General features: G+C 35.2%; 1 protein-coding gene across 3 annotated transcripts in view; it reads left to right on the top strand.

The window, feature by feature from the left end:
* Positions 1-20,024, top strand: part of DPH6 (diphthamine biosynthesis 6) — a 192,645-nt gene that overhangs the window by 24,356 nt on the left and 148,265 nt on the right. Inside the window, exon 4 of one of the 3 annotated variants that reach the window (XM_046009004.1) lies at positions 18,390-18,575. The exons of the other annotated variants lie outside the window; for them this stretch is intronic. Within the exon in view, the coding sequence (XP_045864960.1) occupies positions 18,390-18,575 (186 nt within the window). Of the gene's footprint in view, positions 1-18,389; positions 18,576-20,024 lie in introns of those variants that run through there. 3 annotated transcript variants of the gene reach the window in all.

Here is a 20,024-nt window from a genome sequence, read left to right as displayed (position 1 = left end):
AGTGACTGCCTTCAGCTCAGGTCATGATCCTGGAGTCCCAGGGTCAAGCCCCATATCAGGCTTCCTGCTCAGCGGGGAGTCTGCATCTCCCACTGCTCCTCATCTGCTCATCCTTTCACTCTCTCCCTCTCGCTCAAGTAAATAAATAAACTCTTGAAAGAAAATAAATAAATAAATACTTAAGCCCCAGTACATAGAGGTTAGCAACCATTATGCATTGATTGTTAATTTAGTAGAGAAAACCTGGGACTCATATATGTAATATATACTATATTCAGTATATGTTAGTTAATTCATGGAGATTATTTTATTCTAAGCCATTATCTTTTCATTCTCATTGATAGTTAACTATTTGACTACATTTTGTATTCTTCTTAATATGAAGTTTTTTCAGTCAGCTATAGTCAATTCATACAGGGCATATTTAATGAAATAGGGACTTTAAGCTGATGTTTCCTGCTTGTCTTAGCATATTTTCACAAAAGAAAGGAAGATTTCTGTCCTTTCTACCAAGAGGCATTGCATTTTATTTTCTCATTCTTCATAGAAGCTCAGCGTTTCAGAAGATATATTATGAACTAATGTCATGAAAATTTGCTGGTGTCAAATAGCTACTTCTGTGTTATACTTAAAATTTGATACTGATCAAAGCTTATTACCAATTAAGGATTTTGATTAAGAAAAATATATGAAACACTTAAATTCTTTCGAAGTTTGCTTAATTAAAATATATCTCATTTTGTATGTCAGAACATTTTCATTTTTATTTACCCTTTAAAAAAAAACTGATAGGGAAAATTTTTGGAATAATGCCATAATTTACTGTTTAGTTATAGATAGTATAAGAAATAGATATTATTCAAAGGAAATTACAGGGAGCTCCTTTCTTTTCTGTGGGAAGATACATATTAATAACAACTATTTTGATTATCAAACAAGGGAGAAAGGTATAAAAAGTTCCGCTTAAATGGTGTTCTCTATGTAAATAAGATCTTGACACTGTTCGCTTTAAGGTGTGAAATACTGAGGTACGAAGTCTACATTTTTAAAATTTCTTTTTCAGGGTACAAAGAAATTGGGTAATAAATTTTTAGTATAAACCAGTATTACAAAATGGTGGGACTCACATGAGAAGTAATTGGATTGCTTAAAAATCACTGATAACTGATAACTTTGGAGAAGCTATGTGATAATAACAGCCTTCCAAGAAAGGGAAAGATAATAAATTACTAATCAATTTAATTAAAAATGAGCAGATTAGTAGTAATTAAGAAGAAATTTCCTTTTCGATCCATGCTGTCTTTGGAGAAATGGATGCTTTCCCATTATCTTTATAGTAACCGTCAGTTATGACATAAATTAATGCTAACGTTAAATCTTGACAACTGCTTTGGAAGTTCGTACATGATAATTATAACTATAGTTGAAAGAGATGTTATCAAGTTGTCGGGGACTAAATAGTTCCTTCTTTTTCTGTATAGAAATATTAGTTTTACTATAGGATATTTTAAGGACATAAATATTGGAAATATATTGCTTTTATAGAAGATATTGTATAATCAGACTTTTTTAGTTAAATCCATTTATGAAGCACTCATATAAGGATTCCAATAGAGGTCTTACATATTCTAATGAATAATTGAGTAATTATGGCAAAAAATGGATCTAGAAAAGCTATAATTCTTCAAGTTAGTGTTTACTCATTCTAAGAAAAAGATGGAATTGCATTTTTTAATCCTTTGAATATTAATGAGCACTGGAAGCATTTAGATTCATTTTCATTATAAACATTTATTTGTAACAGGTTGCAGTTTTGTGACTTTTATATGTAAGTCAATCTTTCGTTCTTGTATCTCTTTTTTTCCACAAAATACTAGAGCTAATTTTTGAGTAGGAGATGTTTCTTTTTGCAAAGTATGTAATTGACTAATTGCTGAAAAAAAGTTACAATGACTTGGAAGAATTTGGAGTCGTTTCCTAACTATTTTGTAGAAGTTTTGAAAACTAATAGAAGTGTAATAAGCCTTTGTATCTCATAGATGACCAGGTGATTATGACAAGTAGATACATATGTATATTTCAAGACTACAAGATAATGTGGTTTTCATAAGCTAGGCTTTTTTTCCTTTAGAATTTATTTAATATTAAAATTTCTCCATGGTTTTCATCTGGATTAATTTGGCATATAGATAACTTGGATTATTTCCTGGTAATTTTCAAATTCTTTGTGTTTTCTTTTTAAGTCATAGAAATGTAATTGTTACTGAAGGATACATGTAAACACCATATTCCGCTGGAGAATATATTTAAGGATTAACATATTCATTCTTTCTCCAGTGTTTTGGAGGCCCTTCTTACTGTTCCTGATATCTTTCTCTTTCTTGGTTATTCCCTTTCTTCAGTAGAGTCCATCTTCAAGAAACTTCCTTAGAGAAGGTACTTTGAAATCCCTACATTTTGATAGTGTTCCTTTTCTGCCTTCACATTTGATGGATACATTGGTTAAACTTAAAATTTTAGATTGAAAAATAATTTTTCCTCAAACCATTGAAGATACTGCTTCATGGTCTGCTAGCATTTTGCTGATGAGAGATTTGCGGCTGATATGATTTTTGTTCTTTTTAGCTGAGTCTTTTTCCTCCCTGTTAACTTTTATGATTGTGCCTTTATGGTTGGTGTACAGAAATGTCACAACAATGCATTGGATATTGCATGTTGCTTCTCCAGTATCCCTTCTGAAGCTTCCTATTGAGTGGCAGCATGTCCCTGTCTTCTTCCCCATAGTGACCATTCAGAGTTGGTATTAATCCAGGGGAAAGCCAGTCACAGTATGGCGTTCTTCTGACCATAGCGCTTGGATCAGTGATGGCTTTGTTAACTTATGTGTACCAAATAGAATGAAGCCTAGGATGGTGAATGGTTGGCAGAAGATAAACGCTTTCCCCAGTACAGAGGAATGTGTGGGTATAAGACCTTGAACTGCTATGGCATTTTGTTTCTGGATGGATAAAAACCTGATGTCAAATCTGACACAAAAAATAGCAGAGCCAATAGGATTGCAGTTTGAGGATGGCTCTGTGAAATCCTCTTCCTTTATTTGTTTGATAATTTGCCCTCCTGATTCTCCCTATTCTCTTTTTCTGGTATTCTCAGTGATCAGATATTAGACATCCTAGATTGAATCTTCAAGTCTCTTATCTTTTCTCACATTATTTCCTACACTTATGTTGTTTTGTTGTACATTATGTAAGAGTATTTCAAAATTCCCTACTTTCTTAGCAGGCATATTTTTGGTATTCAGTAACTTTACTTGTTTATTGATTATTTCATTTTTATAACAGCTAGTTTCTCCTTCTGTAGATGTAATATCATATCCCTCTTAAAATACAAATTAGTTGTTTTAAACACTGTCTTTTGCTTCCTAAAATATTAATGTTTTCTTTAGGGTTTTTTTCTCTTTCATGTCATAGTCTTTTCTTAACTGTTTTGGTTACTTATTCATATCTAATATCTAAGAATAAGGCAAGAGCAAAGATGACTGAACATTTTTGATTTTAGAGTTTTTCAGCTCCACATCTGACACTTGTTATGTCTGGAGTTCAGGATAATGTAGCCTAGTTTGTTTTCTCCCGTGGCTTTCTTCTCTTCAATGCAAATAGTGGGTTACAGCTTCTTATGCTGATTCATCAGTCATTGTTTCTTCTTGATCTGCTTACTCAAGAAATTTATGGAAATCCTTTTGCCATTGATGTCTGCCCCTGCCTGCCCCACATTCTCTTTGTTTTCTAGAGGTTATACCTTTGTTTTCATTTTAATAAACTCTCTTCATCCAGAAATCTGTGTTAATTTCTTTCTAATGGAATGCATTTAATATTCTTCCCAAAGTCGAATATTCACTTTCAGTCTTCCTCTTCTAATCCTTGCTACTTCTTTTCTCTCATATTCTTTTTCCCATTAGGCATTTTATCTTGCTGTCTATGATCTTAAATTGCTTAATTGACACTTGCATTGTAATTTGAATACAAAAATAAGTGAGTAGTTGTCTTTTTAATTTTTTTTATTTTTTTTAAAGATTTTATTTATTCATTTGAGACAGATATGGAGAGATAGAACATGAGCAGGGGGAGGGGCAGAAGGAGAGAGAGCAGCAGACTCCCAGCTGAGCAGGGAGCTGGCTACCGAGCTTGATCCCAGGACATGGAGATCATGACCTGAGCCAAAAGCAGATGCCCAACCATCTGAGTCACTGAGGCACCCCTGTCTTTGTTTTTTTAAACAGAAAGTTTGCTGTTGATAGAAAGATTTATAAATAACTGATTTTTTAAAACTAGATTTTAACTTAATATTTTTGAAAACATCGGTTGCCACTTTACTCTTTGTGTTGGTTAGATTTATTTTGATTACAGGAAGTAGAAAATCATATTCAAGCAGTTTTAAAGAAAAAGAATTTTACTTACTTAGTTTTTGAGTATTATTTGTTTTCTTCCATGTTAATTTTTAAAATTTTAATTCCAGTGTAGTTAACATACAGTGCTATATTAGTTTCAGGTGTACAATATAGTGATACAGCAATTTATCATTACCCAGTGCTTTCATGATGAATGTACTCTTAATCCCCTTCATCTATTTTACCCATCCCCCACAGTCACCTCCCCTGTGGTAACCACAGGGGAGTTTGCGCTCTATAGTTAAGAGTCTCCTTCTTGGTTTGTCTCTTTTGTGCTTTATTCATTTGTTTTGTTTCTTAAATTCCAGACGTGAGTGAAATCATACGGTATTTGTCTTTCTCTGACTGATTTACTTCACTTAGCATTATATTCTCTAGATCCATCCATGTTATTGCAAATGGCAAGACTTTATTCTTTTTTATGGCTGAATTATATTCCATGGAATATATATACCACCTTTTATTTATCCATTCATCTATCAGTGGACACTTGAGCTGCTTCCATAATTTCACTATTGTTAATAATGCTGCAGTAAACATAGGGGTCCATAAAATATTCAAATTAGTGTTTTTATATTCTTTGGGTAAATATCCATTAGTGAAATTATTGGATCATATGGTAGTTCTATTTATAACTTTTTGAGGAACCTCCATACTGTTTTCCACTGGTGGCTGCACCAGTTTGCATTCCCACCAACAGTGCACAGGTGTTCCTTTAAGAAAAGGAGAAATTTATTGACAATAACCTAAAGATAAATTTGGCTTCAGGTAAATTAGATACAGAAGACGAGATATAATCAAAGTGTTTTTTCCTCATTTCCATTTCTTTTCTTTATTTTCTGTTGATTCCATTCTGATTAGACCCTTATAGTTATAAGATGGCTCCTGGGTACATTCTTCCTGGTTCAAATCTAGTAGGAAAAGCTCCAGTCTTTTAAAATAACTCAAAGGAAGATCCAGTTACATTTCACTGTCACTCAGTGGCCTGACTTATATCATTGATTAGCTAGTTATTAATGGGAGAAGATAACTTCATTTGACTGGCTTGGCTTAGGTCATGTGCCATTCCTGGAGCAAGAGATGGGAGTCATGATTACTGGAACCACATTTGACTCTGGTTCTATGGGAAGAACAGAACCCGTTGGGGGAAAGTGGGTCTCCAAATACAAAGCAGGCTGTTGCTGGTAGAAGAGCAAACTGTGTCAGAGAGGTAAAAAGCAGCAGGTTTCCTGAACAATAAATCGGTTTCAGCTGCTTACAAACTTGGGCACCATCCTAAATGGTTCTTCTTTTATTGTCTCCCTCCCTCCTTTCCTCCATCTCTTCTTGCCCTCCTTCTCTCTTAACCTCTTTCAAAAATAGTTTATCATTGGAACCACAACAAGTGAGCTTATACTCTGGAACTTGTATTCGGTTGCTTTTGATTTCTCCACCTTAATATTCTACAGGCATGATAAACTCAACAAGTTAAAAATATACTCATTCTCTTTCTGCATGAACTTGCTCCATTTCCTATATTTCCCTCTTAGTTAAAATCATCCTCATTTACCCTATCACCTGAGTCTAACCTAGAGCCTCACTACTAGATTTCCACTTTCTCTCAGTTCCCATGCCAGCCACCACTATCACATCCCTAGTACTTGTTGATATTACTCCATGGCTTCTGATATCCGACCCTTTGGTCTCATTCTTCTCACAAGTGAGATTTGTCAGCTTGCCTTCAGTATTGCCTTGTGTACCATTCAGCCCTTCTACTATATTGTCATCAGCTGTTCTGCACAAATACTTAAATAACCCATTATTAAGACAAACTACAAACACATTAGCCTGACATAAAAGACTCTAAGAAGAGACCCTTGCATCTCTACCTGTCTGATCCTGTCATTCCCACACAAATTTCTGGGTTCAAGTTATGAACTAATTATGTTTCTAGGAGATTGCTTTTCATGTCTGAATCTTTGCCTGTACTTTTCCATACTCTTATCTCTGTTCTGGAGAACCTCTTCTCACCTCATACCCTTCTGTGAAATTGGCTCTAATTTATCTATTTCCTGTCTTTTACTTGTCCGCTTTCCATACCTATACTCGTTCTCAGGACATTGGTAGGATTGCTTATTTGCTTTTGTTTTTACACGTGGAAGCTTACATGGAATAGGCATCATAATGAAACTTTGCAAAATAAGATATCCTATCAGATTTGGCAGTGTAACCACTAAGTGTACCAAGAATAATTTCCAGCTGCACAATATTTTATAAAAATGCTAAGCAGACACTTTCAAAATTGTTTTTGGTATCTGCATGTTAGAAAATATGCTTATTATGGTGGAAAATTGCTCTGTGGATTTCTTTTCACTTTGGATCTTGGTGAAAAAAGCCTTAGATGGTTGGGTGGCTTAAAGCAAATCCAAAGGGTTTAGGGTGTGAGAAACTTATGAGAGGGCCTTAAGATTTTCAGGGAGGACCCAGACATACTGCTAATTAAACAGGCACATAGCCCTATACAGATTGCTCCTGGCTCTTCAGCATTGCACAGCTTGCCTTAAGCCCTGTCAGTTCCTAAGATTTTGGACATTAAACCTGGTCCCTTGGCACAAGAAGTGTTTTGTTAGTATCAATTCTGGACCCCAAACAGAAGAGTTGCAATTAGCAGAGACAAGTGTCATTTTGACTCCCAGGTGTGATTTTATTGAGGCTGTGTTTTGCCGGCCCTTCAGACAATAAAGTCAAGCATACATAGAAAGCTCATGATGGATGATCTGTCTGAAAATAAAGTATTGGCTTTTACTCGTCAGTTATTATAGTTTGTAAACGTATCACAGATCTAGAGTCTTCATCTGTAGACTCCCCCTAAAGTCTAGAAAATGTGACTCCCTCATTGTAGCAAAATGATTATTCTGTCTCCTCAACCTTGAATTTTCTCTACTTGGTATCACTGATAGTGTGTGTTTATTAAACATGCACCTGTATGCTCTTTATTTTTTGCCTGATTCATTGCCTCTCTATGAATTCACTAGTTGACTTTTACATCCCTGTATTTTTCTCTTCTATGAACTATAATTTCTATCTTAACATATACTCTCTATATTTTATATGTTGGGTATATTTGACTTATCTTTTAAGACTCTGTTGTTTGTGTCCTATTAACTTTTTATCTTTTTTCCTGACTATTTTACTTTATTTGGTTAGAAACTTTCTGTAGTTGTCTTGTTTGGAGTTGTGTTGTCTAAGACACTAGATGCATGTTTCTGTCTTACAGTCTTTTACTTCATCTCTAGATCTGTAGTTTACCTTGTCTTTGTCATATTCTCTATTAAATTACTGAGAATGTATTATCAAAACTTACAAATACAAGGGCGCCTGGAGGGCTCAGTGGGTTAAGCCTCTGCCTTCAGCTCAGGTCATGATATCAGGGTCCTGGGATTGAGCCCCACATCAGGTGCTCTGCTCGGCGGGGAGCCTGCTTCCTCCTCTCTCTCTACCTGCCTCTCTGCCTACTTGTGATCTCTCTCTCTGTCAAATAAATAAAAAAAATCTTTAAGAAAAAAACACTTACAAATATAAGTTACTTTATTCATGGAGTGCCTGGGTGGCTCAGTCAGCTAAGTGTCTGTCTTCGGCTCAGGTCATGATCCCAGGATCCTGGGATCGAGCCCCACATCCAGCTCCCTGCTCAGCGGGAAGCCTGCTTCTCCCTCTTCCTCTGCCACCTCTGCTTATCTGCTTTCTCTCTCTCTCACGTTCTCTCTCTATCTGACAAAATAGCTTTTAAAAATAATAAATAGGGGTGCCTGGGTGGCTCAGTGGGTTAAAGCCTCTGCCTTCGGCTCAGGTCATGATCCTGGGGTCCTGGGATCGAACCCCACATCTGGCTCTCTGCTCCTCGGAGAGCCTGCTTCCTTCTCTCTCTGTCTGCCTCCCTGCCTACCTGTGATCTGTCTCTCTCTCTGTCAAATAAAATCTTTAAAAAATATAATAATAATAAATAAATTACTTTATTTATTTATTGTTATCCTTAATATTTTTTTTTGTGGCACAGGACTTTTTTGGTAGTCACACAACAATATGTTAGATCTTAAACTGATATTTTTACATCTACTTTCCTTTTTTTTTTAAAGAGACGGAGCATACACACACACAACCAGGGGTAGGGAACACAGAGGGAAAGAGAGAATCCCATGTGGGACTCAATCTCATGACCTGAACTGAAATCAAGAGTCAGATGCTTAACCATCTGAGCCACCCAGGAGCCCCATGACTTTCCCTTTTAAATTGGGAATATCTTCATTCAGCAGATTTGTAGTTCTTAAATCATACAGTAACCATTAAAAGCAAAGATAAAATCAATAAATATTTAGAGTTTTTAAAAGGATTATTATTGGAAGAGATGATTCAATAGAGGCCTTTTCTGTGACATGCTGATGTGAGAAAAAATTGAGTGAATTAAAAAGGTGTATTAATTGACCTTGACTTTTCCTCTTTTTTTTTTTTTTAAGATTTTATTTATTTGACAGACAGAGATCACAAGTAGGCAGAGAGGCAGGCAGAGAGAGAGGAAGGGAAGCAGGCTCCCTGCTGAGCAGAGACCCTGATGTGGGGCTCGATCCCAGGACCCTGGTATCATGACCTGAGCCGAAGGCAAAGGCTTTAACCCACTGAGCCACCCAGGTGCCCCTTGACTTTTCCTTTTAACTTTAACTTGATACTGCTACAATTTATAGACTCTTTTATGTTTTTAATTCTGCAAACATTAATTCGATGCTTATAATGTACCAGTAATGTAAAGAGATGTATGAGACAGTCTCAGCCTTCATAGAGCTTGAGGAGATAAGACCTGTACACAAAGAAACTACTACAAGGTAGAGTTGCCATTGGAGAATGCAATTTAAAAGGCTGTGAGGATTCTGAGGAGAAAAAAAATCTTGTGTTGGGGCATTCGGAGGGCCTATGGGGGAAAGTACATTTGATATCCTTGAAAGTTGTTTGGATTTTGACAAAGGCAACGTGGGTGAATGCCTAAAAGAATGTTGCAAATTAGGGGCAGAGCTTAGCCAAAGTCATGGAAGCAGAAAATCACGAGATATATTAGGGAAATAGCAAGAAGTTCAGTGTGGCTAGAGATCAGAGTTTAAGGGATAGTGGAAAATCTGTCTGCAAAGGTTGATTGAAGCAAAAAAATAGTGTCTTTTAGGCCAAGGATTATTTAGGCAGTAGAAAGCCCCTAAGGTGGTATTTTCCAAACTCAGTTTAATGTGTCACACCATTTTTTTCCCTTTAAATGAAAGAGACCAGAATAAAATAGAAAGTATCAAAGTGCATTGTACATAGTAAGGTTAATTATATTTTGTGAAATGTGCATTCATGTGTGTATATGCATGTACCTTAGGTATATTCTAGGCTGTTAAACAAATTATTAAGGTTAAACAAATTTGGAAAGTCACTATCCTGAAGGACTTTACAAAAGGAATGACAGAATTGTACAGTTGAAGGGAACTTTTCATTAAGTTGAACCACTATAATGATGCAAGAAATGGATTGGTGAAGTGGAATTCTGGAGATGAGGGGTTCAGATTGAAAACTGAGATATGAGGCTAGCTGAAAGGTTCTGAGGACTTGAACTAGAAGAGTAGCAGTGGGAAAGGTGAAGAGAGGACATTGCAGAGGTGAATTGCTAGGGCTTGATGGTGGCTTAAATAAAAAGATGGTATTTATATAAAAAGTGATAGGGAATCTATATAAAGTACTTAGTAAACTAACAGTTCCATGGCTAATTCATTCAGATTTCATTCAACAGTGTTGATAATCAGAGTGAATTACAATAGCTATATATTACAAATATTGTGATACTAAATTTTATAGCGCCCTATCTTTGTCATCTCTTTAAGCTGGTATAGAATATAGCATATAGAAGATGCTTCATATCAAGCTGGGTTCATTTAATCAAGATTAATTCTTAATAAATGTTAGTTGTACAACAGGTGTTGGCAAGGACATGGAGATAAAAGAATCCTCTGCCCTGTTGGTGGGAATGCAAGCTGGTACAGCCACTCTGGAAAACAATGTAGAGGTTCCTCAAAAAGTTAAAAATAGAACTACCATATGATCCAGCAATTGCACTACTGGATATTTACCCAAAGAATACAAAAACATGAACTCAAAAAATACATGAACCACTACATTTATAACAGCATTATTTACGATAGCTAAGCAGTTATAGAAGCAACCCAAGTCTCCACTGATTGATGAATGGATAAAGAAGAGGTGATGTAGCTATACACACACACAAACACATACAAATATTATTCAGCCATAAAAAAGAATGACATCTTGCCATTTGTAAAAACACGGATAGAACTAGAGAGTGTAATGCTAAGCAAAATCGGAGAAAGACAAATACCATATGATTTCAATCGTAGGTAGAATTTAAGAAACAAAACAAAGGAACAAAGGGAAAAAGAGAGAGAGAAAAACCAAGAAGGAGAGTCTTAACTATAGAGAGCAAATTGATGGTTACCGGAGGGGAGGGGATGAAGGGTGGGGAGATGGATGAAATAGTTGATGGAGATTGGGGAATGTACTTTGATGAGCACCCAGTGATTAAAATAAAAAAACTTAAATAAATAAGTAAATGTTGGTCTTGATGATCCTTTTAATTGAACTTTTAATTTTTTTCATATTGTTATATGTAGTACATATCAACTAAAATATTTTATCCTTATTTCTCAACTTGAAATAAAATCACCTAGTGTGAATTCACAGAAGGAAGCAAAATGTATGGTATTAATGAGTTTAACATAACAATGCGTTTAGGTGAGATTTAAGTTATCACGGTAATTGCATTGAAAAGTTATTTACTTGTTTTTACCAGTAAATTACTGATAATTACTGGTAAGCCAGTAAATTACTGGTATTTACAAGCAAAATACAGTCTTTTTAGTTTTATGATATAATTGACATATAATATTGTGTAAATTTAAGGTATACAATGCTTTGACTTGATATATTTATAAACTGCAAAATGATTATCACCCTAGCATTAGCTAACACCTCCATCACTTAATTACCATTTCTTTTTTGTAGTGAGAACATTGAAAATCTATGTTTTTAGCAACTTTCAAGTATATAATACAGTATTATTAGTTATAACCACTGTGCTGTACATTAGATCCCTAGAACTTGTTAATCTTATAACTGGAAATTTGTACCCTTTGATCAACATCTTCCCATTGACCCCACTCCCCAGCCCTTGGTGACCACCACTCTACTCTGTTTCTCTGGGTTTGGAATTTTTTTGTTTCCACATGTGTCTTTCTCTGACTTATTTCACTTAGTATAATGAGATATATGCATACCACACGTTCTTCATCCATTTATCTGTTGATTAAGGTTAGGTTGTTTCCATATCTTGGCTGTTGGGAATAGTGAAGCAATGAACAATGGAGGTACAGATTATTTCTTTGAGATCCTGTTTTCATTTCCTTTGAATATATACCCGGAGGTGGGCTTGCTGGGTCATATGGTTTTAGTTTTTTTCAAAAACCTTCATACTGTTTTTCCATAGCAACTGTACCAATTTACATTCCTACCAACAGTGCCCAAGTATTCCCTTTTCTCCACACACTCACCAGCCTTGCTATCTGTTGCCTTTTTAATGATAGCCATTTTAACAGATGTGACGTGATATCTCCTTGTGGTTTTGATTTGCATATCTCTGATGATTAATGATGTTGAGCACCTTTTTGTGTACCTCCTGGCTATTTGGATGCCTTATTTGAAAAGATACCTATGCCATTCCACTACCCACTTATTTGTGGGGGGTTTTGTTGTTTTTTCGCTGTTTTGTTTTGTTTGCCAGTGAATTGTATGCATTTTTTATGTATTTTAAGTATTAACTTTTTATTAGGTATATGATTTGCAAGTGTCTTATTCTATAGGTTGTCTTTTCATTTTGTTGATTGCTTCTCTAGCTATGCAGAAGGTTTTTCTTAGTTTGATTTAGTCACACTTATTTACAAAATATAAAGTCTTCATAGGTTCTATAGGCTTTGGGGCATCATGTCAGATTGAAACTGGCTTTAGGCCTGTAAATTAATTGACCCCTTATATTCCATTTATGGTTTTCCTCTCACTCTATAATTTATCCTTCAAACTCCTGCCAGATTAATCTTACTAAAAAGCACAGATGCAGTCACATTCCTCTCTTCATCAAAAATCTTCATTGCTTACCATTGATCTGTGAGGTACTCTGTAATATGGCTTCTACTTATGTTTCATCTTTTCCCAGTATTCCCCTACACAGTACCTACTTTCCATCTATACTAGACTATGTCAGAATTCATCCCGCCCACCCCTCACCCCCACAGTCCATGTCTTTCTTGCATAGTGCTGTGTCAGAAATAATCTTTCGTCTCCAGTTGCTTCTTTCACATGGCATCTCCTTTTGATATTTTCCTTCAAATGCCGCTACTGAATGTAATATCTTCCTCTCTGAACCTTCATATAACATTGTATTTCTCTTATAGTACTTAATCTGTCTTGATATACAGAGCTACTAGGTTTAGTTTTGTTTGTTTTTATCTTGTGTATTTTGTTTAAAGATTTTAAGTACCTTGAGGAGCTTGGATTATATTTCACTTTTTATTTTTTATGGTACTTTATACAACTGTTAAACTGTACAGGCATTGTGTTTAACTGTACTCCTCTGGAATTCATTTATTGCATCTGTAAACTATGGATATATCTTTTTTTTTTAATTTATCTGTTTTGAGAATAAGGTGAAAATATACGAGATTCTCTTTAGGCTTCTAGGAAGAAAGATGCTGTATAAATTAATTTTGTTTTATTTTTTTCGTTGTTGTTTTTGTACCCTGTCAACTTCATGTTAGTGCCAGGTATTCTTTCTTCTTTATCCCTTTGCTTCCAAAATAATCCAGTGAAGCTAAATAAAGTCAGGTTTGCTTGTTGTTTTTTTTTTTTCCATTACATACAAAGTTCCATTAGTGCATTAATACTTAATTAATATTAAGTAGTAGCTGCAAGTTGGCATTGAGATGAGTGTAATTCCTCTTGACTTTGTTAGTAAGTTAATACAGAGAAGAAAAAGAATGGTAATCGTTCAAGTTGTGAAAGAGGTTTTAATGTGGGCAAATTTTTATTTAATATTAGATTGAATTTATCTTTCTACATTTGTTGCCTTTAATTTTTGGCCCCCTTGAGTCTTTTTCAGACTCTTACATTCAGATAATTGAACCTTCCGAGGTCATGTGGAATTGATGTTTTTTGTGAAAGCTCTTATCTCTCAATGCCAGGGGAATTATATCACAGTTATTGCTAACATCTACAGTGCTGGGTCATATGGTTATTTTGTATACTTACACACATTGGGTGTTCAACAAGCAGTTGTTAAACTTGGTGAACAAAGTTAAGCCCACCTAACCCTGACAAAATCCAGCGAATATTTTTCCTTATAGATTTCTGTAAAAATACGTTGAGAATCAGAAAGACAGAAATTATTTATCAGATATTTGTTAACCTTTCTTGTACAGGATTCTTTGCTCTCTACTATAGGATTGGTTCCAGAGCCATTGAAATGACCCAAGGTCTTTTTTAAGACCAGTTCCCTTATGGATTCTTTCCTACATAGTAATTTCACTGGGAAGTGAGGAAGGTAGGGAAAATCATTTTCACTTGATAAATAATTCACAGTCTCCCTTTTGAGTTTTTCACAAATTAGATTTTTTAGTAATTTTTACTGATCTCATAGTCATTTGGTGACTTTTTTAACCCTCGCCAAAGTTCTACTGATTTTGAGTGTTCATATAACCTGGACTTGGTCATAGAAAACTAATAAAAAGCAGTCTAGTGGAATTCAGTGCAAGATAATGTAATATTATAAGACAAGGAGAGAGGTGTTTTTGAACTCTGAAATTTTGTGTAAATTTTTTGTATATGTAAATTTTTCTGGGGAGAGGTCCAGATTTTTATTACAGTCTCAGATTGGTCTCTTCTCTTCAGAAGCTTGATGACTACTGTTTTAACCATAAATTTCAGAAAGCCTTGTAGTCTGGGGGTATTTATGACTTCTCAAGTCAGGAATCAGTTATCCTTTGAGCCTGTAGCACATACTGTTGGTAGGTGCTGTGAGGTCAGAGGGGCCATCTAGGTCTTACCAGGAGTGAGGAAGAGAGTAGAATGGAGGTAGCACCAGAAAGCAGATGAGGATGACATGCATCTCTTAAGAAGGATACTAAGATTTCAAAGAGAATAGAGTGCAAAGTGGTATCTTAAAATTTCAGGTAGGAAGTGATGGGGACCAGAGAAGGAACACTAGACTTGGGGACCTGTACATGGTCTGGCTGGTTTAATAGACCCGTGGGTTTGCGTTGAAGGAGAATAGAAATGCAAAAGTCGATTTCCTTAAGTATAGCTTTCATTTCTTGAATTTCTGTTGTGTTTAATGACTTTTGAGGGAAGTTATTACATTATGCCTTTTTTATATAATTATTTGCATATATAGTATATCTTCATTGTTAGCTTATACCTCTTAAAGGCAAGAACTTTGTGTTTTTCAGTTTTGGATACTCTGCAGTGCCCACCATGAGGCCTTGTCCATATGAGATGCTCAAATTTTTGTGGTATATTTGCTCTAAGGATGCTATTGAGGATTTTTATCATATCTTTTTTTTTTTTTTTAAGATTGATTTATTTATTTGAGAGAGAGAGTGTGTGCACACGTGCGCATAGGGGCAAGGGACTGAGAGAAAGAATCTCAAGCAGATTCCCCACTGAGCATGGAGCACAACATAGGGCTCGATCTCAGGACCTTGAGATCAGGACCTGAGCAGAAATCAAGAGTTGGACACTAACAGACAGAACTACCCAGGTATTTTTACCCAGATTTTTATCATCAACATTCAACTTTATGACACTTCAGGGGTGGAGTTTCTTGTGTGACTTGGTCTTAAATATTTTGTCTTACTATAGCTGTTGGACAGTTTTAATGTGTGAAAACTGTAAATCATGCAACTCATCCTAGTTTTCTTTTTATATTGATTGTTAGAAGCCCAGAGACATGTGATTTTTTTTTCAATTAATGTTGTTTGTGCAGCACTATCTGCCAGACACTGTTATGCATTTTATACATTATATTCTAATTTATCTTTATCAACTCTTTATTTTCTCTATTTTGCAGACCAGTAAGCTGAAATACAGAGTGGTTAAGTAACTTGTCCAAGATGACACAGCTAGAAAGTAGTAGAATATGTATTTTTAACCACTGTATTCTTCTGCCTCCTACCACTATGACATGTTATCATGCAGATTTATCATAAAATAGTGCATATATAGTGCATATATATAAACCAATAAGGCATGTGTGAATTAACAGTGAGACATAGGGGTGGACATGTGGTTAGATAAGGGGGAGTGATTTTACTGAGTCAAGAATCAATGTAATCTCTCTGTGCTTGATCTCATCTCATTTCAGAACTCTCAGAATTCTTTTAAATTGTTGCTACTCAAAGTGTGGTCTAGAGGCTGGTGCTAATCCATGAAATAATTGTTATTGGTACAAGGTCAGCTATTTATAGAAATGGAAAATAAGCATTTGGAAACTTTTGTAGTTATTTGAGAGTAATTTTATATCTATTGAGTCTAATTAACAAAAAATGGCTTTGTATTTTATATCTTTTTAAAATTTCTTTTTTTTGGTAATTCATTTCAATTGTATTTTATAGACATTTTTGTCTTCAAAGTTTTGGAAATTAAAGGAAAAAAACCTTGTCTTTAACACAGCTTGAGAAGCACTGTTCTAGGTAACAGCTTTAATCTGTGGTTTGTTTGAAAAAGGAAAGACATGATCTATAGCTTGAAATTACATTCTAATCTAAACCTGTTTCTGAAGATGAAGTAGGAATTAGTATATTTGGCTACTTTGTCAGTTCCTTGGTTCTCTGAGAAAAGGGCCTAATTGAGCTCACCTGGGGGAGAGGACATTTTTCATTTTTTTCTTATGCTTAGTACTTTTTTCAAGAATGACACTTTTTAAAAAAAAGATTTTATTTATTTATTTGACAGACAGAGATCACAAGTAGGCAGAGAGACAGGCAGAGGGGAGGGGAAAGCAGGCTCCCTGCTGAGTAGAGAACCTGATGCAGGGCTCGATCCCAGGACCCTGAGATCATGACCTGAGCTGAAGGCAGAGGCTTAACCCACTGAGCCACCCAGGTGCCCCAAGAATGACATATTTTAATTAAATCCTTGATCCAGGGTAATAATAGCTTGAGGAACATGTCCATCATCTATAGTTACAGTCTGTTTCCATGACTTACCAAAACGGCCAATAAGAGGGGCACCTGGGTGGCTCAGTTGTTTAAGGCCTGTGCCTTCAGCTAAGGTCGTGATCCCAGGGTCCTGGGATCGAGGCCCCCATGGGGCTCTCTGCTCAGCAGGGAGCCTGCTTCCCCTGCTTCTCTCTCTGCCTTTCTGCCTACTTGAGATCTGTCAGTCAAATGAATAAATAAAAATCTTTAAAAAAAAAGGTAATAAGATAATTTGCATTTTTGTATGTGCAAACTGTTCCCTAGAATAACAGAAAATTTAAGAAAAAGAGATAACAACAGAACAGTACTATTAGTTCCAGATTAATAGACTAATATAATAGATTTTCCACTTACAGAAAATAAAGGGAGCTTCAATGAGATATTTACACCAGTTCAGTTTTTAATTTTTCTTTTTTTGGAGGGGGGTAGGTTGGGATGTCTCCTATAATATGATATATGGTAAAAGAGTCTCATATGAAGTTACCCACCTTAATAGGGTCTTTGAATGTCTATATAATTACCATCTACCTCTTTAATCTCTTTTTGGGGATCCTTTAACGTAGCATTTGAAAAGAATTTCTCACTTTTTTTTTTTTTTTTTTTTAATTTTTAAAAGCTGGCCTCCAAATAGAGAAATGGGCCAAGGATATGAACAGGCAGTTCATAGAGAAAGAAATCCAAATAGCCAAAAAATGTGCAACCTCACTAACTAAAAAATGTGGCTCTCACTTTGGCAGGATTAAGAAATAATACTGGTTTTGAAGCAGTGGGTATCCTGTGTGCTGCCAGCAGCCTTATAAATTGGTTCAGCCTTTCTGACGTAATTTGGCAGAGCTCATCAGATACAAAAAATAGACTCTCTTTGCCAAGTATTTCCACTTTGGAAAATTTATTCTAAGGATATAAAGATGTATTCAAAGATTTAGAAATGGCTGGCAAACTGAATCATGGTGTAGAATATATAGCATCAAAAATGAAGTTGCAGAAGTACATCTGTGTATGTTATTAAGAGAAGCGAATAGATTAGCAAATACCCTGAATGGTTATGATTATATTTTCATAAAACTTATTTGTAGAATATATATATATAGAAAAATAATTGGACAGATTTTAGGTCCACATATATATGAAGTAATAAGAATGTTTGTATAATTTTTGCACACTTGAATTTTTAAATGTTTTCCCTCTAATGATCATACATTGTATTTGAAGCTTCTTTGTCCAAAATTTGGCCTCCATTTTAAAATGCACAGAATGGTTTAGAAGGAGAGGAAACCTGAGAATCAACAGGATGTCGCCTTTCTCTAGGTTCTATGCTGAAGGTTCATGAGGAGCCTGTTTTTCTTTCGGAGGTTATTCTTGAAAGATGTGTTTGAGTTTTTTAGTTGTTGTCTTTTGTTTTGTTTTGTTTTTCCCATAACAAATGCCCATCATTTTCTAAACGAGAAAGGCAGTGTCCCAGTTAGGTGTGTGGAGTTCTTTTCATTCACTCTTAGCCCTGTCATGTTAATACTGAATAAGCAGAAAGCCTGACTGGTGGTGAAAGATGGTAAACCAGCCTGAGGGCTTTTTCTGGTCAGCCCTAAACCTCTGATTGCCACGTTTTCCCAATTTCCCATTTCCAGGGCATCACTAGAGTGACCTCCCCTGCTGAATATGATGCTCCAAATCTCCAAGGTTTTCACATGCATTTGGAAGTGGGCAGTCAGGCAATTGTTTACAGGACTCCACATGAACTGTGCACTCACAGCAAGTTTGATAAACACACATTTCCTCCTTTTATCAGTGAGATTGCAGAATGTGAAGTATGAGTTTCCAGTTTTACTCATTCCCCTCAACCCTTTTCCTGTTTAAAAACTTAGACATACTAATTGGATGCTGATCTGTCCCTGTTTTTTAGTCTGTTTACTGATAATTGACAGTTTATTCTAATACTTACCTAGGCAAGGTTTGGCAGTTCTTTAAAAAAATAAACTTCCCATGTATTCAACTTAAAGAAGATTCATCCCAAGGAATGTAATGTGAGCACTAATTAACAGTAATGACTGCTAATCACTTTGCTTTTTATACTCCTTTAGGAGCACTGCTATTATCCAATGTAGTTAAGTAAAATGCTTGTATATGAATCAACAATGCTGCATCCTTTTAGCAGCTATTGCTCACAATCAAGCTTTGCATAAATTAGAGCTAACTAAAATTGATTTTAATATGCTGCATTTCTTTCTACAATAGTAAACTAAAACAGCTAGTTAAATACAGTGAATATTAAAGACATTACCTGATTTTCTTTTTTGCAGTCACACTTAAGGTAGATGAAAAGCAATATTGCAAATAAAGTTTCTAACAGTTTATGACATTTTCTCTTATATTTCTCCAAAACTGCATGTGACATACTCTTCATAGGCACAGTGACATTTTGATTTTGTTGAAAGCTTTTATCATATCAGTGAAAATCAATAGGCTTGTGTTTAATTTTTCTGAATTTGTGCATTTACTTCCTAGAGGATCTTACAGTTTCTTTAAATTATCTATATAGCCCATTTATATAAACTTGGTTTATAGAATTGTGCATTCAGTGTTCATTAAAAAGGGTTGTTTTATTATGTTTGGTGTGTTATTAGACTACTGTAAAAGCTTTCTGTTTATTTACATCCATTCAATATACCTACAAACCACCTTGCCTCAGGAGGAGACTAAGCAAAACTCGTAAATTAATAATTTAAGGGAGCAATACTCAAGTAGCATTTTGGTTAACTTAATAAGTTAAAGCCTTAGAATCAGTGCTGTCCACTTTAACAATCTTTACTTTTGACTTTTATTGGCTGAAAATAACTTGTTAAACCGAGGCTTTTGTCATAAAATGAAATCTACATACCATCTGAAGCCCCTTCCCCTTTTTTTGATTTATGAGTAGGCTGACATATTATTGAAGAATTTTTAACACTTTCACAATTCTGCACTTTGATTTCAGAGAAGGTGCTAATCTCTCTGGAAGTTTGAGAGGGACAAAATGAGTTGTATACTGTTTTTCTAGGGAATCAGGGATTCTTTATTAGAGGCCTTAGTTTTATGATGGCACCTGTATTAATGTTGATTTATCTAATATGTGATGTGGTGTTGTGATCTGATACGCATTAATGGAGTATTCTCCTTTCTCATTTTACGTATTATCTCTAGTTGCCTGCCTGGTCATGATGTAATTCTTACAGCTAATGTTAGTGTTTCTACAGAGGTTAAACTATTCAAGACATTATTTTTAA

The sequence above is a fragment of the Meles meles genome, chromosome 6 (genome assembly GCF_922984935.1).
Source record: "Meles meles chromosome 6, mMelMel3.1 paternal haplotype, whole genome shotgun sequence".
Taxonomy (NCBI): domain Eukaryota; kingdom Metazoa; phylum Chordata; class Mammalia; order Carnivora; family Mustelidae; genus Meles; species Meles meles.
This window is presented reverse-complemented; position numbering and strand designations above follow the sequence as displayed.